General features: G+C 39.1%; 2 protein-coding genes across 4 annotated transcripts; one reads left to right on the top strand and one right to left on the bottom strand.

The window, feature by feature from the left end:
• Positions 1-653: 653 nt before the first annotated feature.
• LOC121878500 (histidine-rich glycoprotein-like) lies at positions 654-10,837 on the top strand. Of its 3 annotated transcripts, XM_042384757.1 has the most exons (3): positions 654-2,871; positions 3,080-3,109; positions 3,286-10,837. In XM_042384757.1, the coding sequence occupies exons 1-3, from the start codon at positions 2,406-2,408 to the stop codon at positions 3,699-3,701; spliced, it is 912 nt and encodes a 303-aa protein (XP_042240691.1). In that variant the 5' UTR covers positions 654-2,405; the 3' UTR covers positions 3,702-10,837. The 3 variants fall into 3 exon arrangements, 1 of the variants encoding a protein (XP_042240691.1); XR_006091171.1 differs by lacking the exon at positions 3,080-3,109 and having other exon boundaries at positions 654-2,751; XR_006091170.1 differs by lacking the exon at positions 3,080-3,109 and having other exon boundaries at positions 654-2,781.
• A 2,478-nt stretch (positions 10,838-13,315) lies between these two features.
• On the bottom strand, positions 13,316-20,187 carry LOC121878501. The gene is made up of 6 exons (XM_042384759.1): positions 20,080-20,187; positions 18,229-18,318; positions 17,834-17,885; positions 17,545-17,630; positions 16,431-16,658; positions 13,316-14,497 (listed from the first exon to the last, which is right to left on the bottom strand). Exons 2-6 carry the CDS (start codon positions 18,316-18,318, stop codon positions 14,348-14,350), a joined length of 606 nt encoding a protein of 201 aa, XP_042240693.1. The 5' UTR covers positions 20,080-20,187; the 3' UTR covers positions 13,316-14,347.
• Positions 20,188-21,720: the final 1,533 nt, after the last annotated feature.

The raw sequence follows: 21,720 nt of genomic DNA, 5'->3' as shown, positions 1-21,720 counted from the left end.
AGATTCGGCATGTTTACTGAGACTAGATTATATAATGTTCCTATTGACAATTGAATTACAAGATAATGTTGAGGAGGCACTATCCCAGTCAATGCAATGCTTATTATCTCTCACGAATGAACAAATCATTAGATTCCTGGCCTGTCCCAACACTATATTTATGTTGTTTAAGTCTAATTATAAGATCTTTTCCCGTCTGGCCTAAATAGAACATATTACATTCCTTGCAAGGAACCTTGTAAATGCACCTCTGAAGATGTGAATTACACGAAAGCGCTTAGGAATTTCGTGTTTTCTTGTTTCCTATATAGTTATTAGTATATACATGGATCACGCGCACATACAGTGATATATTTACACACACACACACACACATACTGTATATATATATATATATATATATATATATATATATATATATATATATATATATATATATATATATATATATATATATATATATATATATATATATATATATATATATATATATATATATATATATAAACACGTGTACGTCAATTAAAGAATAAATCATATGAATGTGTGGCGTCTGTTTATGAATATGAACAAGAGCGTTTATGAATAAAAGGAATGTATGTGTGGATGTAAGAGTGTGTGTACATTGAATGTATGTGTGATGTAAAGTGTGCAGAATTAAATGTAAGTGTGGTAGTAAAGCGTGTGTGCATTGAATGTATGTGTGGATGTAAGAGTGTGTGTACGTAATAAAATGGTTGTGCGGGTGTAATAGTGCGAGTGTGTACGTAAGAGTGCAAGTGTGTATGTAAGAATGCAAGTGTGTATGTAAGAGTGCAAGTGTGTATGTAATAGTGCAAGTGTGTATGTAAGAGTGTAAGTGTGTATGTAAGAGTGCAAGTGTGTATGTAAGAGTGTAAGTGTGACTGTAAGAGTGCAAGTGTGAATTATAAGAGTGTAAGTGTGACTGTAAGAGTGCAAGTGTGAATTATAAGAGTGTAAGTGTGAATGTAAGAGTGCAAGTGTGTATGTAAGAGTGTAAGTGTGTATGTAAGAATATATATATGTGGTTGTAAGAGATACGTGATTTCCTGCAGGTGAGAGATGATAGTAAGGAGATGCTCTGATGTTGACGTGTACAATCCTTGTTGACCCCCGTACCTGGTAGTTTGGAAGAAAGAGTCTACTCATAATAGTCTAACATATCATAAGAAAATCTGGCCTCAAGCTAAACGATTCAAGAAATGGTTCTTTTGTTTAAGCTGACAATTATCTCCTGATTCTTTGAAACGAATATTGTTTCAGGAGATATATATATATTTTTTTTATTTTTTTTGGTTCTGTTGATCAAAATGAAATTCTGTCTTCATTCTCTGATGTCACTACCATTCATGATCATCACTGCTTTGTCTTTATTACTGAATCAAACACCGCTGTTATGTAGAGGTTATTTTTAAGATATGCTCTCTGGAAGTTCGTTTATTATAATACAATCTAAGCACGTGCCATGTAATATAGAACTAATCTAATAAAATTAAGAACTATTTCCTTAGTGCTCCCGATTTCATCACGGTCAACCAACACGTTCATTGGAGTCCCTTCATTATAGAACTGAACAAGTAAACAGTAGGTGGTTCTTCGTGTACAGATAAATGTGTCTCTCTAACCTTACAGTAAAGATGAACATTTAAGTGCTAATGACACAAGTATGCAGGTGATCTACTCCCTAAGTCCTCTGACGGTATAGTGGCTATCATTAGTGACGAATGTTACAGGGCTGTGGTTATATGTAAGGTTCATAACGCTTATACTTGTCTCTCAAATCTTTGTTGTAGTTTGGAGGATATGTGTCATCATCAAGGATACATGATATCACCACCACGTAGATGATACATGTGTCACTACTACTACGTGAGGATAAATGTGTCATCATAAAGAAGAGGACATATGTATCACCATCACGTTAAGGATCCATGTATCACCATCACGTCAAATATGAATATCATCATCACGTTAAAGGATGTATGTGTCACCATCTGGAGGATCTGGGCATCAATCTCACACACTCAGGAACAAGAAAGACAAGGACATTGGAACGAGATACTCAAGACATAAGAGATAGGCTGCCTGAGTGAATGAATAACAGGAACAGGGAATTGAGGCGAACCATTCACGTACTGTGGGGAAGAGCTTTGGTTGGTGGATTAAGGAAGGAACAGTTTACTAGCTGAAGAAAGAGTCAGCCATGTGTCGGGGTCTGAGTACAGAGGAATGCGTAGGTGCCAGGGAGATTTGAGGTCAAAACGTTTGAGTTGCATGGCTAATTCATTGGACCACAACCATGGACTTAGAGACAGGCCACAACCACGGACTTACTGTAGAGACAGGCAACAACTATGGACTTACTGTAGAGACAGGTCACAACCATGGACTTAGAGACAGGCCACAACCATGGACTTACTGTAGAGACAGGCCACAACCATGGACTTACTGTAGAGACAGGCCACAACCATGGACTTACTGTAGAGACAGGCCACAACCATGGACTTACTGTAGAGACAGGCCACAACTATGGACTTACTGTAGAGACATGCCACAACCATGGACTTACTGTAGAGACATGCCACAACCATGGACTTACTGTAGAGACAGGCCACAACCATGGACTTACTGTAGAGACATGCCACAACCATGGACTTACTGTAGAGACAGGCCACAACCATGGACTTACTGTAGAGACAGGCCACAACTATGGACTTACTGTAGAGACAGGTCACAACCATGGACTTACTGTAGAGACAGGTCACAACCATGGACTTACTGTAGAGACAGGCCACAACCATGGACTTACTGTAGAGACAGGCCACAACCATGGACTTACTGTAGAGACAGGTCACAACCATGGACTTACTGTAGGGAATGGAACCATGGACTTACTGTAGAGACGGCCAGGACCATGGACTTACAAGACAGGCCACAACTATGGACTTACTGTAGAGAGACATGGGACTTACAGACCATGGACTTACTGTGAGAGACAGGCCACAACCATGGACTTACTGTGAGAGACAGGCCACAACCATGGACTTATGTGAGACAGGCCACAACCATGGACTTACTGTAGAGACAGGCCACAACCATGGACTTACTGTAGAGACAGTTGGACTTACTGTAGACCAGTCCACAACCATGGACTTACTGTAGAGAGAGGCCACAACCATGGACTTACTGTAGAGACAGGCCACAACCATCGACTTAGAGACAGGCCACAACCATGGACTTACTGTAGAGACTTACTGTAGACAGGCCACAACCATGGACTTACTGTAGAGACAGGCCACAACCATGGACTTACTGTAGAGACAGGCCACAACCATGGACTTACTGTAGAGACAGGCCACAACCATGGACTTACTGTAGAGACAGGCCACAACTATGGACTTACTGTAGAGACAGGCCACAACCATGGACTTACTGTAGAGACAGGTCACAACCATGGACTTACTGTAGAGACAGGCCACAACCATGGACTTACTGTAGAGACAGGCCACAACCATGGACTTACTGTAGAGACAGGCCACAACCATGGATTCTGGAAGGGCCGAAACTATAGACTACAAAACGTACCGTCACCATGGACTTATAGAGACGGGTCAGAATCACGGACAGAGGGATTTTACTATTGCCACGGACGAAGCAACGGGCCCAAACCATGGATTTAGGTACGGACAAAAACTATGGACTTATGAATAAAAAGATTTATCGGTGTTAAAGGCATAGTAACGGACCAGAGACAGTAGGTTAACGGACTTACGGATAAACTAGAACCACGGACTACAAAACTTAGCATTGCTACGGACTTAGGAAAGAGTCAAAGCCACGACTTTAGAAGCAGGTCAATGTCACGGCCAAAACGATAGGACATTTGGTACGGACTCAGGAACGGACTAATGTCATAGAATGATAAAGGGACTGGAACCACGTACTAAGGAACGTGACATTACCACAAGATGAGTAACGTACAAGAATGGCAGATAGATGGACATGCTAGCGTCAGGCAGTGATGGACGCGATTGAGACACCAAGATATGCAAGAAAAACTAAACGAAACACGAACTGAGATAAAGTAACACCTGGAACTGATGAAAGTTTGTCCAGAAGAATCGAGGAATGTCCAGAGTCACGGTCTGAGGGACGAAACTGGGGCACCATAGAACGTGAGTCTCCCAATGAGGCCAAAGTTGCCAAACCGGAACTGCTACATCCCAGGTGTCCAACTTAAAATGTGGAATGTACAGCTCATCACCTTTTTTTTTTTTCCAATTAGTTAACCCGAATTTCACTTGAGCTGTTCCTGTGTACATAGAACTTCTTTGCATGTACACACACTTGCATATATACATAAATATACCTGTAAAATAAGCGTATACAAACTTAAGACCACACCCTGCCAACACTGTATGTCCGGTGTTGTTCGTGTATATGCGTAATACACATTTCCCTGTCAGTGAGGCATTGTTTTCCCGTCATGCATAATATTGGTTATGATGTTATATGATATAGACAATATAGGCACATATACAGCAAAAGAAAAAACATGAATAGACAAAATATTTACATTTCTACACCCTTAACCAAAGGACTAAGAGAAATTGCCGTGACCCACCCATGTTTTATACTTGTCTGTGTGATATGAATGTGTATTAAAACTGTCTGTAGTGTCTCATTATATGTGCTTGTTTTAGGATAAATGTTTATCTGTTTTATCATATGCTGTGAATCTGGATGACTCTACCTACCTGTATTGTGTTACAGGTGTAGCTGACTGCATTGAATGAGGGAAATTAGGACTGTCTGTGTTGACGTATGTATAAACTGTGATGAAGAGTAAGTGTGACTGTGCCTGCCTAAGGTGAAGGGTACGTAAGACTGTGCTTCTCTGTGTCGAAGGGTACGTAAAGCTGTACCTGTCTGTGATGAGGGTACGTATAACTGTACCTGTCTGTGTCGAAGGGTACGTATAACTGTACTTGTCTGTGTCGAAGGGTACGTATAACTGTACCTGTCTGTGTCGAAGGGTACGTATAACTGTACCTGTCTGTGTCGAAGGGTACGTATAACTGTACTTGTCTGTGTCGAAGGGTACGTATAACTGTACCTGTCTGTGAGGAGGGTATGTATAACTGTACCCGTCTGTGTCGAAAGGTATGAATAACTAACTGTACCTAGCAGTGTAAAGAAGTATATGCACTGTTTGTCAGATACAGATATGTATGACTTTACCTAATGTATACCTGCGTAGTGAAGTATACATGACTTATCTACGCTTGTATTGAGGAGTGTAACGACTGCCTTGTGTTAAGGAGAATCTATTTCTGTATTTGGCTGAATCATGTGTCTTCAGTTTACTTTGGAACCTTACAACATAAGTGACGTTGGTTTTGGGCGTTTCTTGGGGTTTTCTCTGTGTGAAATGAACCAATAATTAAATAGATAAGATTGTATATAACTAAAATAGATGGAAAAAAATTCATGTCTTGCTAGTGTAACTTGGCTGGTGTCTTTTCTTGAGTCCTTCCACAACATGAGAATGTGCCAAGTAATGATACAATATCCAAGGCAGTAAGTATCATTAATAATACCCTATTACTACCATGTGTGGATGTTTATCCTTGATCCCTTAATGACTATGAGTAACTTCCATGATTTAATTAGTGAAGGATGATGAAACTTAAGCGTTTCTTTGAATATTAAATATTTCCTCGTGAGAATGTGAAATTAGTGCCAGGAATTCGTGGAATCTTCCTTACCTGAGTGCATCTATGGGTAGTTCTTAGCGTACACAAGCTGTATCTGCGGTTGTATTTTGGTATTTATTGTTTATAGAGTATACGCTGAATAACAAAGTGCACTTTATATAAATGTAATTGTAATTTTAATATTACATCATGTCATGCAATGACATATTGATGAGCATCACCTTCCTGGTCTATGCTAAAAAGAAATGACAAAGCTTACTTTTACTGGTAAACCTGTTCAGCAGCTTACACAGTGTGCACCACCTGCCATGTCTTCAGGTGCTTCATAAAGAAATAAGATTTTTGCTGGTAAGACTAGTAGTGTGACCTCTCAAGTGCTTTCCAGTATGTGTAAGAACACCTGCTAGTGTCTTTCAGCGTATACGAGGGTTGATTTATGCGTTTTGGTTTACTGTTAATGTTGGTTTTTTTAGGATATACACTTCATCAAACCACTTTGAATGCCTATATATACTGATATTGTATTATCAGTTCATCCTAAGACCACCATTAACATTGTTAACAACTGTCTTTTGTACTTGAAAATCTATATCAGTATATCTGATAGAATACTGGCAGGTTTTATACAGAACTCACTCCTACTGTTCACTGCACCTATGATTGTATTTCAACTTGTATCTAAAATTTATATTTATATTTGACTGACCACGTAATGCATGGAAATGTACCTGTAGAGTTATGTGACGATATTTGAGGGTAGACATGGATGTACTAATACTGCTGTGAATGCAGTAATTATATCTTACGCAGTCATTATGTTTCAAGTGTAGAAAATGTCTGTACTATAGTTTAATTGATAAATTCTTCGGCAGGTAAAACAGTATGAATAGTTCAGTAGTTTTTCTTTCACGTTAGAGAGATAGTGAGAAAGCTGTTGCAGGGATATGACAGCTTGCATGTATCAACAACTGCTTTCCAAGTACATTATAATAATTAACAATGTATTTTGACAGCTTTTATGATAGCGGAGGTGGTAGGTGGTCTAGTAATGTCTCTAGAATAAACATACTGTAGTGCACACACTAATTGACCTGAACAAAACTTTATTGGTTAAGTGCACAGAATACAAGAGACAATACGTGCACCTGAGAATGTTCCTTCTGTTAATGGAGTAACCATCTGAGTCATACAACTCTGTAAGTCTCATAAAAAGAAGAAAAACTTTCAACCTATTTAATATGAGAATTAAGTTAAAATTGGCGTAAGCTGAGTGTGTGGAGTTGAACTTGGTGATACGGTGTCTCGTATAGTATTTTCCGTGTGTTGTGTATCTGAAACTTTAGGTTGGTGTTTATAATATTACTGAACATTTTCGAGTGTGTGAGTGAGAGTTTGTACTGGTTTATTATATTTGAGTATACATGCTGGGTACATTATGGTATAAATGATATTAGTTCTCAACTTCCCATTCCTATTAATGGCTTACACGGGCGCTTAGTGATTCTTTTTGATGTATGTGCTGTAGTCCCATCGAGTGTTCTAAGTTGTATCATTATATATCATTATAAGCAATATATGCACTCACACCCTGTGATATCCCTCTAAGCATGCCATATATTTACATATTGTTGCGGTTTTAAGTCACTGTCGTTAGAAAGTATTTGTATTGAATTTTAATTCTATAATAGTGTTCGATGTAGGAGACATCTCCTTGTTGTTTTGATAATGAAGTGCATTACTGCATTTGGGATTCTCGTACATATTTTGTCACAAAGGAGTCACATCCCAGAGACTCCTTCCCTGAGCACCAGTATTATTAGTGTTATTTTGCAAAGCTTGAAAGGCAAGTAGTGTTTAGCATTCAGATATGCTCTAGCATTCACTTCATATTGACAGTAAGAGTTATTGTTACCGGTTCGTCTAGTTCAATAGCTCAGCTGTCAAGTTACAGAACAATCCTGTCAAATATATATATATATATATATATATATATATATATATATATATATATATATATATATATATATATATATATATATATATATATATATATATATATTCAGGAAGGTGTGACCCGGCGTTACGCTGCCAAGGTCTTGGTCTTCAAGCGCTGTGGCCTGGTTGCTAGGCACTATGTGATCTGGTTTCCTGGCACCATGAAGCCTGATCTCTGGGCGCTGTGTTCTGGTAGACAGGTGCTGTGTGGCCTAGTTTCCGAGCTCTGTGTGGCCTAGTATCCGGGTACTATGTGATCTGGTTTCCGGGTTCTGCGTGACCTGTCCTCCAGGTACTGTTTGGTCTGGTCACCAGACTCTACGTGATCTGGTTTCCGTGCGCTGTGTGACCTGATCTCCAGGTGCGGCTGGACGTACTGGAGAACTTTCGCCGCTAGGGACACCTTCACCGTTCACTCCTTTCTGTGAAAGGCAAATTGAACTTTGCCGTTCTTATGTTATGCCAAAGGGTGGATAAAAGTTTTTGTGATATTCTCCAAACTCCATCTAGTTCATAACGGCCGTTCCATGTTTGTTATTATTCTGCTAAGTGGCCGTGATGTTAATTGTGAATGCGGCCATCACTTCCACCGTCATCACCAGAACCTACCATCACCACCATATCTCTCCACACTTCACGGGCGGAACGCGTCAGCTTACTCCCAGTCCCGACTCCCATATGCGGCCATCAACCCTTACCGCTGTTTAATGCTAGACTGAAACTGGTAGCAAGAGAGCAATTGCAACAGCATATCAAAACAACAATTGTACAATTTGTACATACAGTTTTAAGTTAATGGTAGATTATACGTGTCATTCATTTACAACGTTATCTCTAGGTTCTATAAAGTAGCCTAATCATATTCTCTCTTCATTGGGTATGGATGAATGTGTAGCGAGGTTATGGTACAAGAGCGACCTGTCCACCAGTCGCAAAGCTGCCGTGACCACTGTAGCGGGACATAGAGAGCCACAAGTCCTGGATTCTGTTTCAGCTTTGACCACCTGACCGCTGCCACAGTACCCACCTCCCCACATGTAAACGAACTTGAACATTGAGATGGCCATCCGAAGATGTGTATCACTGTAAAACAACTCTATCAACACATCTCTGAAGTCACAACAACTCACTCCATGGGCCTCGAATATGATGAGTGACCAAAGCCTCACATCAGGCTGCGCAATGATAACTGAACACTCCCTGGGAGACAACATCTACTAGTCCACCCTGGTCTCACCACAAAGGGTACATGACGCACATCAAACCATCCCGACAGCTGACACTTGTTGCACCATAAGGGTCTCATCTCCAGGGCCACCAAGTGCAGGCCCAACTTCCCTGGGTGCTATCACTCCCTATTCCGCTGCATATCATGGGCAGAATAAATTAGCTGGCACCAATTGAGCGGCAGATTATTGGGTTCTGGCACTGATCTAATAATTACTTACGGTTCTGGTACGTGGCAGTGTAACTCTCGCGCCTGACTCTACTTACGGATGATCGTGTAAATAAGATCCGCCATATTTATTTTTCAGCGGCAACTGATACTCTTTTCGTTGTCTGCAGGGTGGTCAGTCCTTCTCGTGTTTACTTAGTTTAGTTCAGTGTTGCGTGTTAACCCCCCTTATGCAAGTGAGTGCCAAATAACGGGTGGTATAACGATACTAAAAGATCATATGATGTAAGTGAACTTCAGTGTTACTCAACATTATAACAAGTGGATACTTCACAAGAATCCGGGCTGCTCGAGAGTGGTCCTGAGGATGTAGATCCCTACTGCACAGACTTCGTAATTGTTGATGTTATATAATATACAAGTGTGTTGTGACATACACGTTCTACATAGAGTCGATAGTGGTCGGGGGCTGTAACTGAATTTTGTGACAACTGCAAGCATGGTAGCAACAAACAAACATATATGGAATCCAGGATGGCCTCAGCGTCACATATGGATGGCAAAGAACTGAAATTCACTCTGTAGTTGGTAAAAGTTGGTCAGCAGAGTTAGTGCACAAAGATACACCCTTTTTCGGAATGAATGAGCATTTGACTGCTGTTTGAGGATGCAAAGCACAATAGTCCGGTATGACGCATATTATTTGTAACAATAATCCGGAATTACCAGATATTTGTAACAATAGTCCGGTATGACCAGATATTTGTAACATTAGTCCGGTATGGCCAGATATTTGTAACATTAGTCCGGTATGGCCAGTTATCTGTATGCATATCCTGACCCTATGAGAAGTCAGGATAAACCGCTCTCATGAAGGATAGACTCAAGCTGCACTTGCTAGGTGAGGTTTTAATGCCTCCAGCAATAACTCAGTGGTTATGATAAATACAATACTCATTTCGTCTGCTTTGTAACATAATGTATGCTGTATGTAAATTATGTAACTCCAATGTTTAGATCAGAATACTATATTTCATGGTATTATTAAAGCGGTCAAGCTCATCATTTCGTTCAGGAACCATAAACTTATAATAAAAAAATCTATGAATCAATGCAACATTTTTTATCCATTTTGAGGTTCACATTATTAAGCCTATTTTGGCACAAATGGCTTCTAGTTTGTAGAATATTAGAAAGTTGCATAGGCATTCAGATGATCTAAACAACTTGGGCGCGTTTAGGTAGTGAGGAAACTGACGCCGTTTAACTGATCATCACTGTAACTATGAAGTGTTCTGCAGCAGATAGTGAGAGTGATACGCTGCATACTTGTCAATAGCAGAACATTCTACCTCGTGTGCACTTGTGTACAAACAGTGACTACCACTGAAACCAGTGTGTCTCGAACTGCGTCTGTTTTCGTAACTCCTAAACATGCCTTTTAACGGCACTTGAGGACTTTTCCTTTTGGAGGGGCGAGCCAGCCGACACTCTAGGGTGATGTGTGGGGACTACGTTGGGCCGGTGAGTCCCCAGCATGTATGTGGGTGCGGGGATTACCGGCCCCCAAGTTCCCATGAGAAGGGCGGGGGCAGTGTGAAGTCACCACTGAGCCCGCCTGCACTCAACGTTGTCCCTCGCTCACGGTCTTCATTCAGCTTTTTGTCTAAATGTAAATTTTGCTCTATAAATAAAGTCATTTCTCTTATACAATATCTATTTTTGTCCTGATAGTTTATGCGACTTTTGCTGTATGTTCTACCTCTCCACACTATGATCATAAAATAAGAATATCATCATTCCTTAGCATGTGTAATATAGCAGTTGGAGTTTATAAGGTACAATAGTAATAAATTCTAGGTGCTATTCAGAACGTATAATATTTTTGTCACCAAAGTAAATAAATAAATTTTAGTTGGTACGATATTCATCACCATGACCGGCCTTATATTTATCATGGGGCTGGAGGCAATATCACTGGACTTGAAGCCATGAAAGTACAAGCCTTCTAAACACTGGAGGACCCATCCTACCTGATCAAGGGGCAGCGACCCGACCCATGGGAGGAGAAACTCACAGAGAGCAGGTGGAGAGAGGAAAGAGGTAGGACAACCCAGAGATAGGAGACAAGAGAGGGCTTCTATCTTATTGGTGTGCGAGTATGGGACCCAGATGAGACAAGAGTGAGGAGAGTTTACATAAGAATGTGGGAATGTTGAGACAAATCTTTAAAACAAAAACAAAACGTAGTTACAATGTGATCAGACACATTATGTTACACGAACACGTAATATTACACAAACACACACATGTTAGCTAAAATTTGGTCTAAACTTGTAGTGTGATACATATACAGTATACCCCGCAACAGCAGAGAAACTGTAGCCACGAACTAAAGCAGTCTGTGATCTCCATAGGAATTCCCTGCCCCTTTAAAAGCTCTCCTCTCTGTAATCTAAGTGTCATCTGTCATGAGTACTAAGTGTTCGCGAAGTACACTATTGAAGGAGACGTTTTGTTTTATGAAGACTGTGTTAAGCTCGCTACTGTTGTCCAGAAATATCGAACTAACTAATGTCTTTGAGGAGTGCAAGTGATTAGGCATTATTGTAGTGAATCTAACTTATTATTTATGGTCCTAACTTGTCTACGAGGAGACTCTTGTTATTATTGTTGTTGTTGGTACCTACAGTACTGTAGGTTTATAACTTATCTCAATTCTAGTCTGGCATATCTTATCTTGTACCTAATTAAGTCTCAATCCATGTCTGGCGTATTATATGTTGTATCTAAACAGTTATTTGTACCATTTGTCATATTAAATTACAGTCTCAAGCCAGCTTATTATGCCTAGTCATTTCTCGTGTGTAAACAATTGTTTTTATGATTTTTTTTCATTATTTTGATTAGGTACACAAGCAGTCTAAAGTCATCCCTGTTTTCTTAAATTGTTTCTTAATCAAGTGACTTTTATTAATTCAATGTGTCATTGTTTTCTAGGGTTTATAATTCATCTCTAATTGTGTAGTGCAACTTACAAATTGTTGCTTCTGCTGTTTTCCTTAAATGTTGTTTTGAAGTTTTTGTTATAAAGTTTTGTTTCTACATAAGAATTCCTTCTCCCTTGCCATTAATTGAGGTTTTGCTTGAGGTCTTCAGTGTTGGTCTTTACCATAGACTGTGGTAACACTTTCATCTCAAATAAGTTTTCATAGCTTTTCTATCTCCACCTGAACAGTTTGGAAAAAACATTCTTTTGGACAACACTATGCCTTATGTTATTCAACTCCACTAAGTTTAATGCTGTAATACAGTATTGTGGGTAAGATACTTCGATAACTTACACAATCCCATCAGTAAGAAAGGAGATAGCTGGCTATATCATTTCATTAGCAATTGATAATTCATATTAAAATGCATGCTTAGTGATTTTGTTAATGCTAAATGATAATTATCATTTTAATAAACGAAACCGAGATTATCTAAGTAAAAATCAAAATTGTATATAATTTTATGAGTTGGAATTTGTGAAAAGTACTGATCTAAGCTCACTGTAGAATCTTACACATGGTGTTTGAAACTTATGGAAAAGCATTTGAGTAATCAAAGTTCATAATTATGAGTAAGGACAAAGCAACATTTTTTAATTTGTATTAAACTTTATATGTGATTTATTTGCAAAACATATATGCAGGCATTTAAATAATCTAATTTGACAGAGTTTGTAAGGCAGCAGGTTGGGCATTGGACAAGAAAATGTCATCATGGTTCATCAAAGGAGCCAGTGAAGTGAGTCATTAACTTCCTTTATATGGATTTTTCATGTTCTGTAATATATATCTCTAAAGTATTTTTTTATATCAAGTGGCTTAGATGTATCAGTTCTATTACCAGTCACTCTGGTTTGATTTAATGCATATATTATTATGTACAGCTGGGGTCAGAAGTTTTCTCCCTGCTAAACTTAAGCATCTGTACCACATGAGAGTCAGGGAAAGTTCGAACACTCATTCCTCATGTCTCATTTTCACCACGCGTAGCAAAATTTTGTCTGTGACAGTACAACGGGGTTAATTTTGTTTCCAAGTCGAAATCTACTGACAATAAATAGAATTATGTCCCGTTGTTTGATGAACCACCATACAGTGACCATACCATAATTTCTTCAGATTAGGAAAATCTCAAGACATTTGTCAATAATTTTATTGTAAGATTGTATGTCATACAGTAATCGATATTTCAATAAAAAATTAAATTAAATTGTATTTAAGTATGTATAGGGTTGGGTAAAAGCAGGGCATGTTTAAACAAGCCACTGAATGATGATTACAACACTACTGAAATATACATTAAATGGAAGTGTTTCTGATCTTCATAACTAAGACCGAAAGAGACCTCAAAACGGACATTTCACCATTACGTCGTTGTACTAACGGAGTTTCATTCATAAGGAGTTTCACAATATGCCTACTCATGTTGTTCACAATATGTCTGATTTATGAAGAGTGACTAAGCAAATAGTACTTGATACTAGAGGAAACAGCTATAGCAATATACAATATATCGGTCTACATGGGATCTGCCATGTTACTGATATATAAATTGCATTGGCTTAAGTAACACCGAAATAAGGTTTCAAATCAAGGGACTTGCAGGCAAATGAACCCCCTTCCACCTAGGGCAAGATATTGTAGTTGTAAGTATAAGGAGACACCAGTTGTTTCATGTAGCCTAACCCATCGTGATACTGTGGGTTCGCTCACCCCAGTTCGTCGTGCTATCTCAGTGTTACGTATACCCTCGTTGTGAAAGGCAATGATAACACCGCCCACATTATGGAATGTTGCGTCGATAATTCCTCGCTTCATTCTATGCAAGATCCCGGTGATGACTGGCATGGCATTGTTGTCCGTTTACGACATTCACTCCGAATCATGTGATATATGATCTGAATCCCCGGACGACTTACGTTGTTCGAAAACACACACACACACACACACACACATATAAATATATATATGCTCAAAGGTCTCAAATCACATCGACCCCATGGCTAACGAAAATATTTTTGGGGGACAGTACAATCAGTGAATTAATATATAGAAAAGAAAAAAAAAATATTACGAGAGACGACTACATCATGATAAACAACTTAACTTTAAGATTTTGCAACAATTTCACCCAACCATTCAATTCCGTGATCACTTTGCTATGATACTCAACGATAGAAGGAGTGGCCATGGGATGAAGGTGCTCGGGGCGGTGCTGGACCCTGGTAATGGTAAGGCGTCCCTGAAGGAGTCATCTGCTGGACAACTGGTGAAATGATCTGTGGACCCACCATGACCATCGACAGTTGTTTGGAGTACTGAGGGAAAAAGTAGGAAACATTACTGGTCTGTAGCAGCTGTGAAGTGTGCAAAGGTGGGAGGGCAGGTGGGGGCCGGCGGGTGGTGGCCGGAAAGGTGAAGTGTGACTCAGCAGATGGAGGCAGGGGTGAGAGGGATAGTGAGATGAGATCTTTACACTAACGCTCATACACTCGCTACTGTTTATTACAAGGTCAGTTGACTTTGAGTATGTGTGAATGCATGCAGTAATTGTGCCAAATATAATTAACCACAACAGGTTTGTATTGTGCCTGAACATCGTCAGGCGACTAAACATATCAAGTACAGCTGCACAAAACAGCACAAAGAGCAACTTTCATATAGTTGAAGCAAATTTATCGATTTGATAGATCGAAGAATCATACATATTTCTTTTTCATCACATGGGTTCTGCCGTTTAGGACCAGATGGGATGACAATACGTCAAGCGGGGAATACCTCTTTCCGGAAGAGCGTATGAGGACGATCTTCACCAATAGTAGTTATAATGCCTGCAATTGCCTATAGCTGATACTGTAGACGGGCAAGGAGTGATTTGACAGAAGTTTAATAGTACCTCAGATGATATTATTCTGTTGAGTGTTCATACCTGGAGGTCACATTCTCAGGTTACAGACGCCACAAAAGCAGAATATTATCAGTACGAACTTTCTTATCGTCAGAGTTGTGAACTCGAAGTATAACTTTCCAGATATTGTTGTGTTGGCACCGAGTGTAACTAGCGCTGGCGCAGGTTTAGGACAATCTGGAGCCAGTACATGCCCAGTACTTGCCAAAAGTGAGTAACAGAGACGTGACCGACCGCCTAAGTGGTTAACAGGGCGATCAGTGGCGAAGAAGATGAAGAATTTATAAGGGACAGTCAAAAAGTCTTGCACTTCAGGGATAAAGTAATATGGCACAGTTCTGATGTTTTGGTAACAATTATTAATACTTTGTTTTAATTACTCTGATTTCCGTGAATATAATTTTTTCAAAGTTTTTGTTAAAACTGATCACCGGAGTATCATCAAATACCCAACAGCACAGATGCCCCCCCCCCTCCTATATGTCACTGTAACGATGTGAGCCAAGGTGTTAAAGTGATTGTGACAGCCTTAAAGATGGCCCCGGTAAGGACGTCCTTCAGCTGCTATCGACGAAGTAACTGTAACGTAGGGACAGATTTTGATTATGGATGACCAGCGTATCCAAAACGATAAAACAAGCATTGAAGTTAGTTTTTCACATGTTAATATTGTGGCTATCATCCATGAACACGGGGATGTCTAAAAGTTTTGTAAGATGAGTTTCACAGCAGATGATGACTTTCAAGTCTCGAGTTACTTGAACTGTACGACATCGATCCAGCCAAGATTCTTTTTCCTCCTAGTGAAGGGAAATGAGACCTTGATTCATCATTGCGACTGTGAGTCAAAGAGAGGGGAATCCCTGTAAAGAAACACCTGAATTCTCTAATATCAGTATTAGCTTTCTGCCGGTAATATCGTGGCCTCGATTTTCTAGAATGCCAAAGGGATTCTGTTGGTTAACTACCTTTCAAAAAATAATTAAAAAAAAAAAAACGATGACTGATTTCCTAATGCGCAAAACTTGCAAATGTCATCCTGGAGAAATGACTGAAAATACTGTCTAGCCAAGTAACTATTGCTTGTTTCGAAACCTAATGTCCCATCTCCAAGGCTGTCACCTACATGAAGAGCTAAAGGAGACCACTGATGTGTGGTTTCAGGAACTGTCAGAAAATTTATTTAAGTCTGGTAGTATTCAGGTCAGGGGCTTAACAAGAATAATGAAACTTAAACTCAAGATTTATCCGATAATATGAAAAGGAAAATAAGTCACCACATTAATCAATTTAAACCTTTCACGTACAATATGAAAAAAAAAATCACCAGTGTTGAGACTAACCGTTTCATTTAGGCCTCCTGCCAGCCCAGCCACCAGAGCTGCGAACACGAAGCCGAAGTTACAGAAGAAGAAGACCATGACGGTTTCAGAGTGATAGTAATCAGTGCCTTGTATGAACCAGACGGTGCTTGTGACCCACACAGAGAAGCCAGCAATGGTGAAAGCGACAAGGCGCGCCGTGTTCTGTTGCAGGTCCACAACGCCTGAAGCTGTCGGGGAGGACTTAGCCTGTGGGGAGTAACACACATGCATACAAATATATATATATATATATATATATATATATATATATATATATATATATATATATATATATATATATATATATATATATATATATATATATATAAGGAAACATACTTTTTATACGTTTGAAATCTATCTTTATGGACATTAAATATCACTAACACGACATGCGTCACAATTTCATTACGGGATGCTGTAGTGGTAGAAATAAAACTGTAACGAATTAAAGACAAGGATACCAGAGATGGAAATGAAAAGGAATATCGATCTGAGAGCCAATTTTAGTATGCTAAGGTGGTGTGGATATACTGAGAGTGGAAAGTTGAAGACTGGTAAAATGCAGTGAAGGAGGGCAGTGCCAGATGGACAACGAACGTCACATGGACTCTCAAAAGCTTTCCTTAGATATGAGTACAATAGGAGATGTATAATGCAATAAATGAAACAACATTCCATAAGAACTGTTGTTAGGTAGTTAATATTTAGTTTATAAATGGGAGGATAACTTGAAATAGTGGCTAAATGAGAACCGTCATCATGGAGGGTGAGGATTTTTATAACCTTTACATCAGTGATATAGGATAATTTATACTAGACGATATCAATCTTATATAAAAACAGGGTTTCGAATTAAAAAAAAAATGCTGCAAAAATTAAAATTATTTGGTGCTTTTCTCGGATTATTTGAAGTTAAGGAACTCCAGATTATTTCACATACTGATTAAATCGCCCTAACGTGAATCCAATCTAACCTAACTAATCCTATAAATTACCTTAACCTTATCACCAAGGTAGCATTAGGGTGTTTAATAATCAAAGAACTAGCCTGGGGTGTCTAAATCTTCAGGTGATCCTTATATCAACATACCGATATATTGAAGATAATTCGAGAAGTGAGGTATATGTAGGCAACATTGATCGGAATCAGCACCAGAGAGCCATAGTAGGTCCACACTGGGGAAGACATTACGGCTCAGCATAGTGAAGAGGTCAACATAGTGCAGAGGTCAGTATAGTTTGTTACTGAACTTACTCTACAATCATCAGACAATGTATTGTTTAGGAGCAAAAATTATATGTAGATTAAGAGTTCAATTATTTTTGTTTTCAGCATTCTTTGTTTTCTCATTTTTTACTGTATCTTGAGTGCCACTCACCTGAACCTATGGCGTACCCCAAGCAGAAGCCGATGGAGTTACCCCAAATCAACTATGGAGGAGATAATAGGAATGTTTAAGTCTTACAGGAGAACTCGCACGCACGCACACACACACACACACACACACACACACACACACACACACACACACACACCATGTGCTTCCTGTCTCACCTTATTTCTTTTAACTCGATAACTTTTCCTCATTATTAATACTAAACTGTTTTAATATAAGTTTCTATATTTTTTTTTAGATAAACAACTCATATATTCTTCATAGTATAAATCTTAACATACAGTATATTGATTTTAACACGATCTTCATAGTAACGTATCGAGGGTGTTCATTAAGGTATTAAGAGAGGAGAAAGGAAGAAAAGGAGAAGTACTCACAAAGCCGATAGCCCCAAAGGCGATGGTGGTGTTCTTCAGACAACCAGCAGAAGAGGAGGAGGCCATTGGCAGCTGCTGTGCTTGCATCATCTGGAAACAGGTGAGTTAGTAAAGTCAGTTAGGTGAACAACGTCACTCTACTCACTTAAGCGACCAAGGAGTAATTAGAATTCTAATGGAGTATATATATTGCTGCTTCCTGATTGTAGCAACTCCGTGTCACCCAGTGTATCACCCTGTACCGCTGTGTCACCTCGTGTACCACATTGTACTCTCGTGTCATGCTATGTATATACAGTACCTCACACTACCCCCCCTTATTAATCCGTAATCCACGCTGTGTCTCCATTATCACAGTGTTTATCTCTCTGTAATCTACGTGTCACCCTGTGTACCACCCTGCGTACCACCCTGTACCTCCTTGTCACACTCTGTACTTGTTTTAAAACTTTATTTGGATCACCCGAATATTATCCCCTAGCCTTTTCACCTTAAGATTAAGCAGTCACGGAGTATTTTGTAGACTAAAGTGTCTAAGGTCAATAATTTCAGCAAGGTAGTTGAAGTAGAGAATGCTTTCAATTTTGGTGTTTATTAAGTCATAGAGTAGAGGATTAGTGTGTCTGAGATACAATGGACAATGGTAGTCTTTTTTTGAGGGTTGGGGGGGGATTGAATTCTTATGCAGTAGAAGATCAAGATTAAGGGACTTGGTGTGGGGTTCGATGCTAATATTGAGGGAGATGAGACCAAATGACAGCACTAGTGTCTTCTCCCTAACGGAAGAAGGTATAGGCGGCTGCATTTATGAAAAAAACCCACCTTACCCTAAAAAAATTCCTATCAAAAGTCTACCACAGTCTGACCACGAGAAAGGTCTAATTTTCAAGATGGCGTCGAATAGCCACCAAATCCTAAAAATGTCTGTTACTCCTTCATTATTCATCCTAGAGAAGTAATTTTGATGTCTAACCCCATGTTCTGGTGGCCTAGGAATCTGTTTGGCTTGTTAAAAAAGCGACATGATTACATATTTGTGAAATCCAAGATACAATTTGCTTTGTTAAGCAGTGAATTAAGAGAAACTTGGGGGGCCTTAAGAAAGAAAATATGATGAATGAATAACTCAACACTATAATGAGAGGGGGTGAGGGCACTGTAGTTAACAATTTAAGCCAAGTAAGATTATTAGCTGTAGCAAGTTTTTATATACTATTATTTACAATATTAATTAGATCTTACTATTGCAGTGACCTCGTGGGACTATTGGACCACTTTCCTATATGAACCACTGTAGGAAAAGGCTCAGGTGTTGTGGGACTAAATAGCCCTCACCTTTAACCTCTACAAGCCCAGCTGACATTTAAGAGCTAAGGAAACCAATATTTTAAAGCCCTGAGTGGAAAAGTGCAAGAGACATTAGGAGGTGAATGAGGAGAAAATTCATTTGAAGATCGTACAGTAGATGTGAATGATGGTGGTTATAGTGACAAGTCTACAAGTGTGTGTGTGTGTGTGTGTGTGTGTGTGTGTGTGTGTGTGTGTGTGTGTGTGTGTGTGTGTGTTGTAACTACTGCTTACTAATTAGAGGTCTTGCACCCGACTCTCAACAAAGTTCTTAATTTCTACTTTGTTTTCGTTTAATTGGTGATTTAATAGCACTTCTGGCTGTCTCACCTTAGCTACAGAAAAATGGAGGTAAAATTACCACTGAAACTAGAGGTGTTCTCTCAATTCCAAAATGTTAAAGGGTAATACAGTGTTATGATCCTCTAAAAACAAAATCTTGTCCAGGAGAGTAAGAGCGGCCACGGGAGAACATACCGTCATATTGTAACAAGATTTTCTTACCGTTGTGAGTCGAGTTAAACGGGTGTAGTCTTAACAGGTTGTAGAGGGTGTGATCTGCTACCAAATGAATCTGGCAACAGCGAGGATCTGGCCTAACACAGCTAACGTCGTTGCTCACAAGGCTTTTATCTGATAACTTTCGAGGAAGAGATAACACGCTGGTGAGGCAATTACTGATTGTTGTGGTGATAAGGCTACACCATACGAAATAATATTGATGTCATTACCTCAACACACGTCCAGCTGTGCAATACTTGACCCATAAAGCAGCTGCTGCTGCTGCTTTTATCGCCGAGGAACCCATCTTGGGTTTGTGACGTTTATCACTAACAATGTCAAATTGGTACCGTGACGGAAAACAACCTGCACAGTGCACAGTCAGCAACAGATGCAGCTGATCACACACACACACACACACACACACAGTCAACACCACGTGCAGCTGGCTTGACGCATACCCACAACAGCAATCTATATTACAAGACAAAATTGAAGAATAAAACTGAACAAATTACCTTGACAGTTTAATTTTACAATGTAATATGAGAGATAAACGTACCAAACTCTGTTAGTGACAACGTCTGGCAAACAACCTGTTCTTAATGTCGTTTAGAATGTCACAGTGAGGGCATGAGACCTTTTGACAATCTACTTTCAGTACGTAATAGCGAGAATGAACTGAAATTGAGGCATTAATTAACACTTTTAGTTTAGTGGATTAGTGTGTGCAAAGACATGGTATGTTCGAAATAATAATTAATGATAAAAGAAGAGGATATGAGCTTTAATTGTAAGTAAATATTGATGAGAAAAAATTTGTTACTGGATTTAAAAAAAAAAAATTCTGGCTGGAACTAAAATAAGTGAGACAGTCAAGGGGATAAATAAAAATGAAGTTAAGACGAAAAATTGGCTATACTGCAGGCAAAATTGGTGGCAATAGGGAGATGGAGTGAATAATTTGATCACCTGCTTAATATTACAGGTGAGAGAGAGGTGAAGTCATCCTGTTTACGAAATATTGGGCTGGAATATCAAAGTGCTGTTAATGGAAAATTTAATAAGTGAATAGGAAGTGAGACTGGCAGTAAGCTCAACACAGGTAACACACCCTATCAATAGAAGCAATCACCGCTGAACTGTTTTATAGAGGCTGTTGGAATAGTGAACAAAATATGCATGGTAGAGGGAAAAGTGAATCGCAGTGGGCATGTATAGGTCCCCTACCAAAAGGAAAATTGGACAAGAATGAATATAAAAGTTAGAGTATAACAGTATAATAGGGATGGGGTATGGTAGAGTTATTATTAAAGGTATTATTAAAGAAATGCAGAGTATTAAAGGAAGAAATTGTGTTAGTCCAGAATTTACGTAAAAAGCGCAAGTGAAAATTGTGTGGGAGAGAAGAAACATTTACTTGTGGCATTTGCAACTAAATGAACAATACGATAGAAGTGATAGAGAAAAGGCGTGGACAGCATTAAAACGTATGGATTACTTTATTAGCGGTTGAACATTGTTAGATTTTGTCAGGAAAATGAGACATTGGTTCCTCGTGAAAACAGGACCACGCCAGAGTCGAATTGTGTCATCACGGTGAAACTAAGGATGATAGAAGTACAAAAAAAAAAGAGTAAATAA

The sequence above is a fragment of the Homarus americanus genome, unplaced genomic scaffold, assembly GCF_018991925.1.
Source record: "Homarus americanus isolate GMGI-L3 unplaced genomic scaffold, GMGI_Hamer_2.0 scaffold41027, whole genome shotgun sequence".
NCBI lineage: Eukaryota > Metazoa > Arthropoda > Malacostraca > Decapoda > Nephropidae > Homarus > Homarus americanus.
The sequence above is the reverse complement of the archived record's forward strand: the minus strand, read 5'-3'. Positions and strand labels throughout refer to the sequence as shown.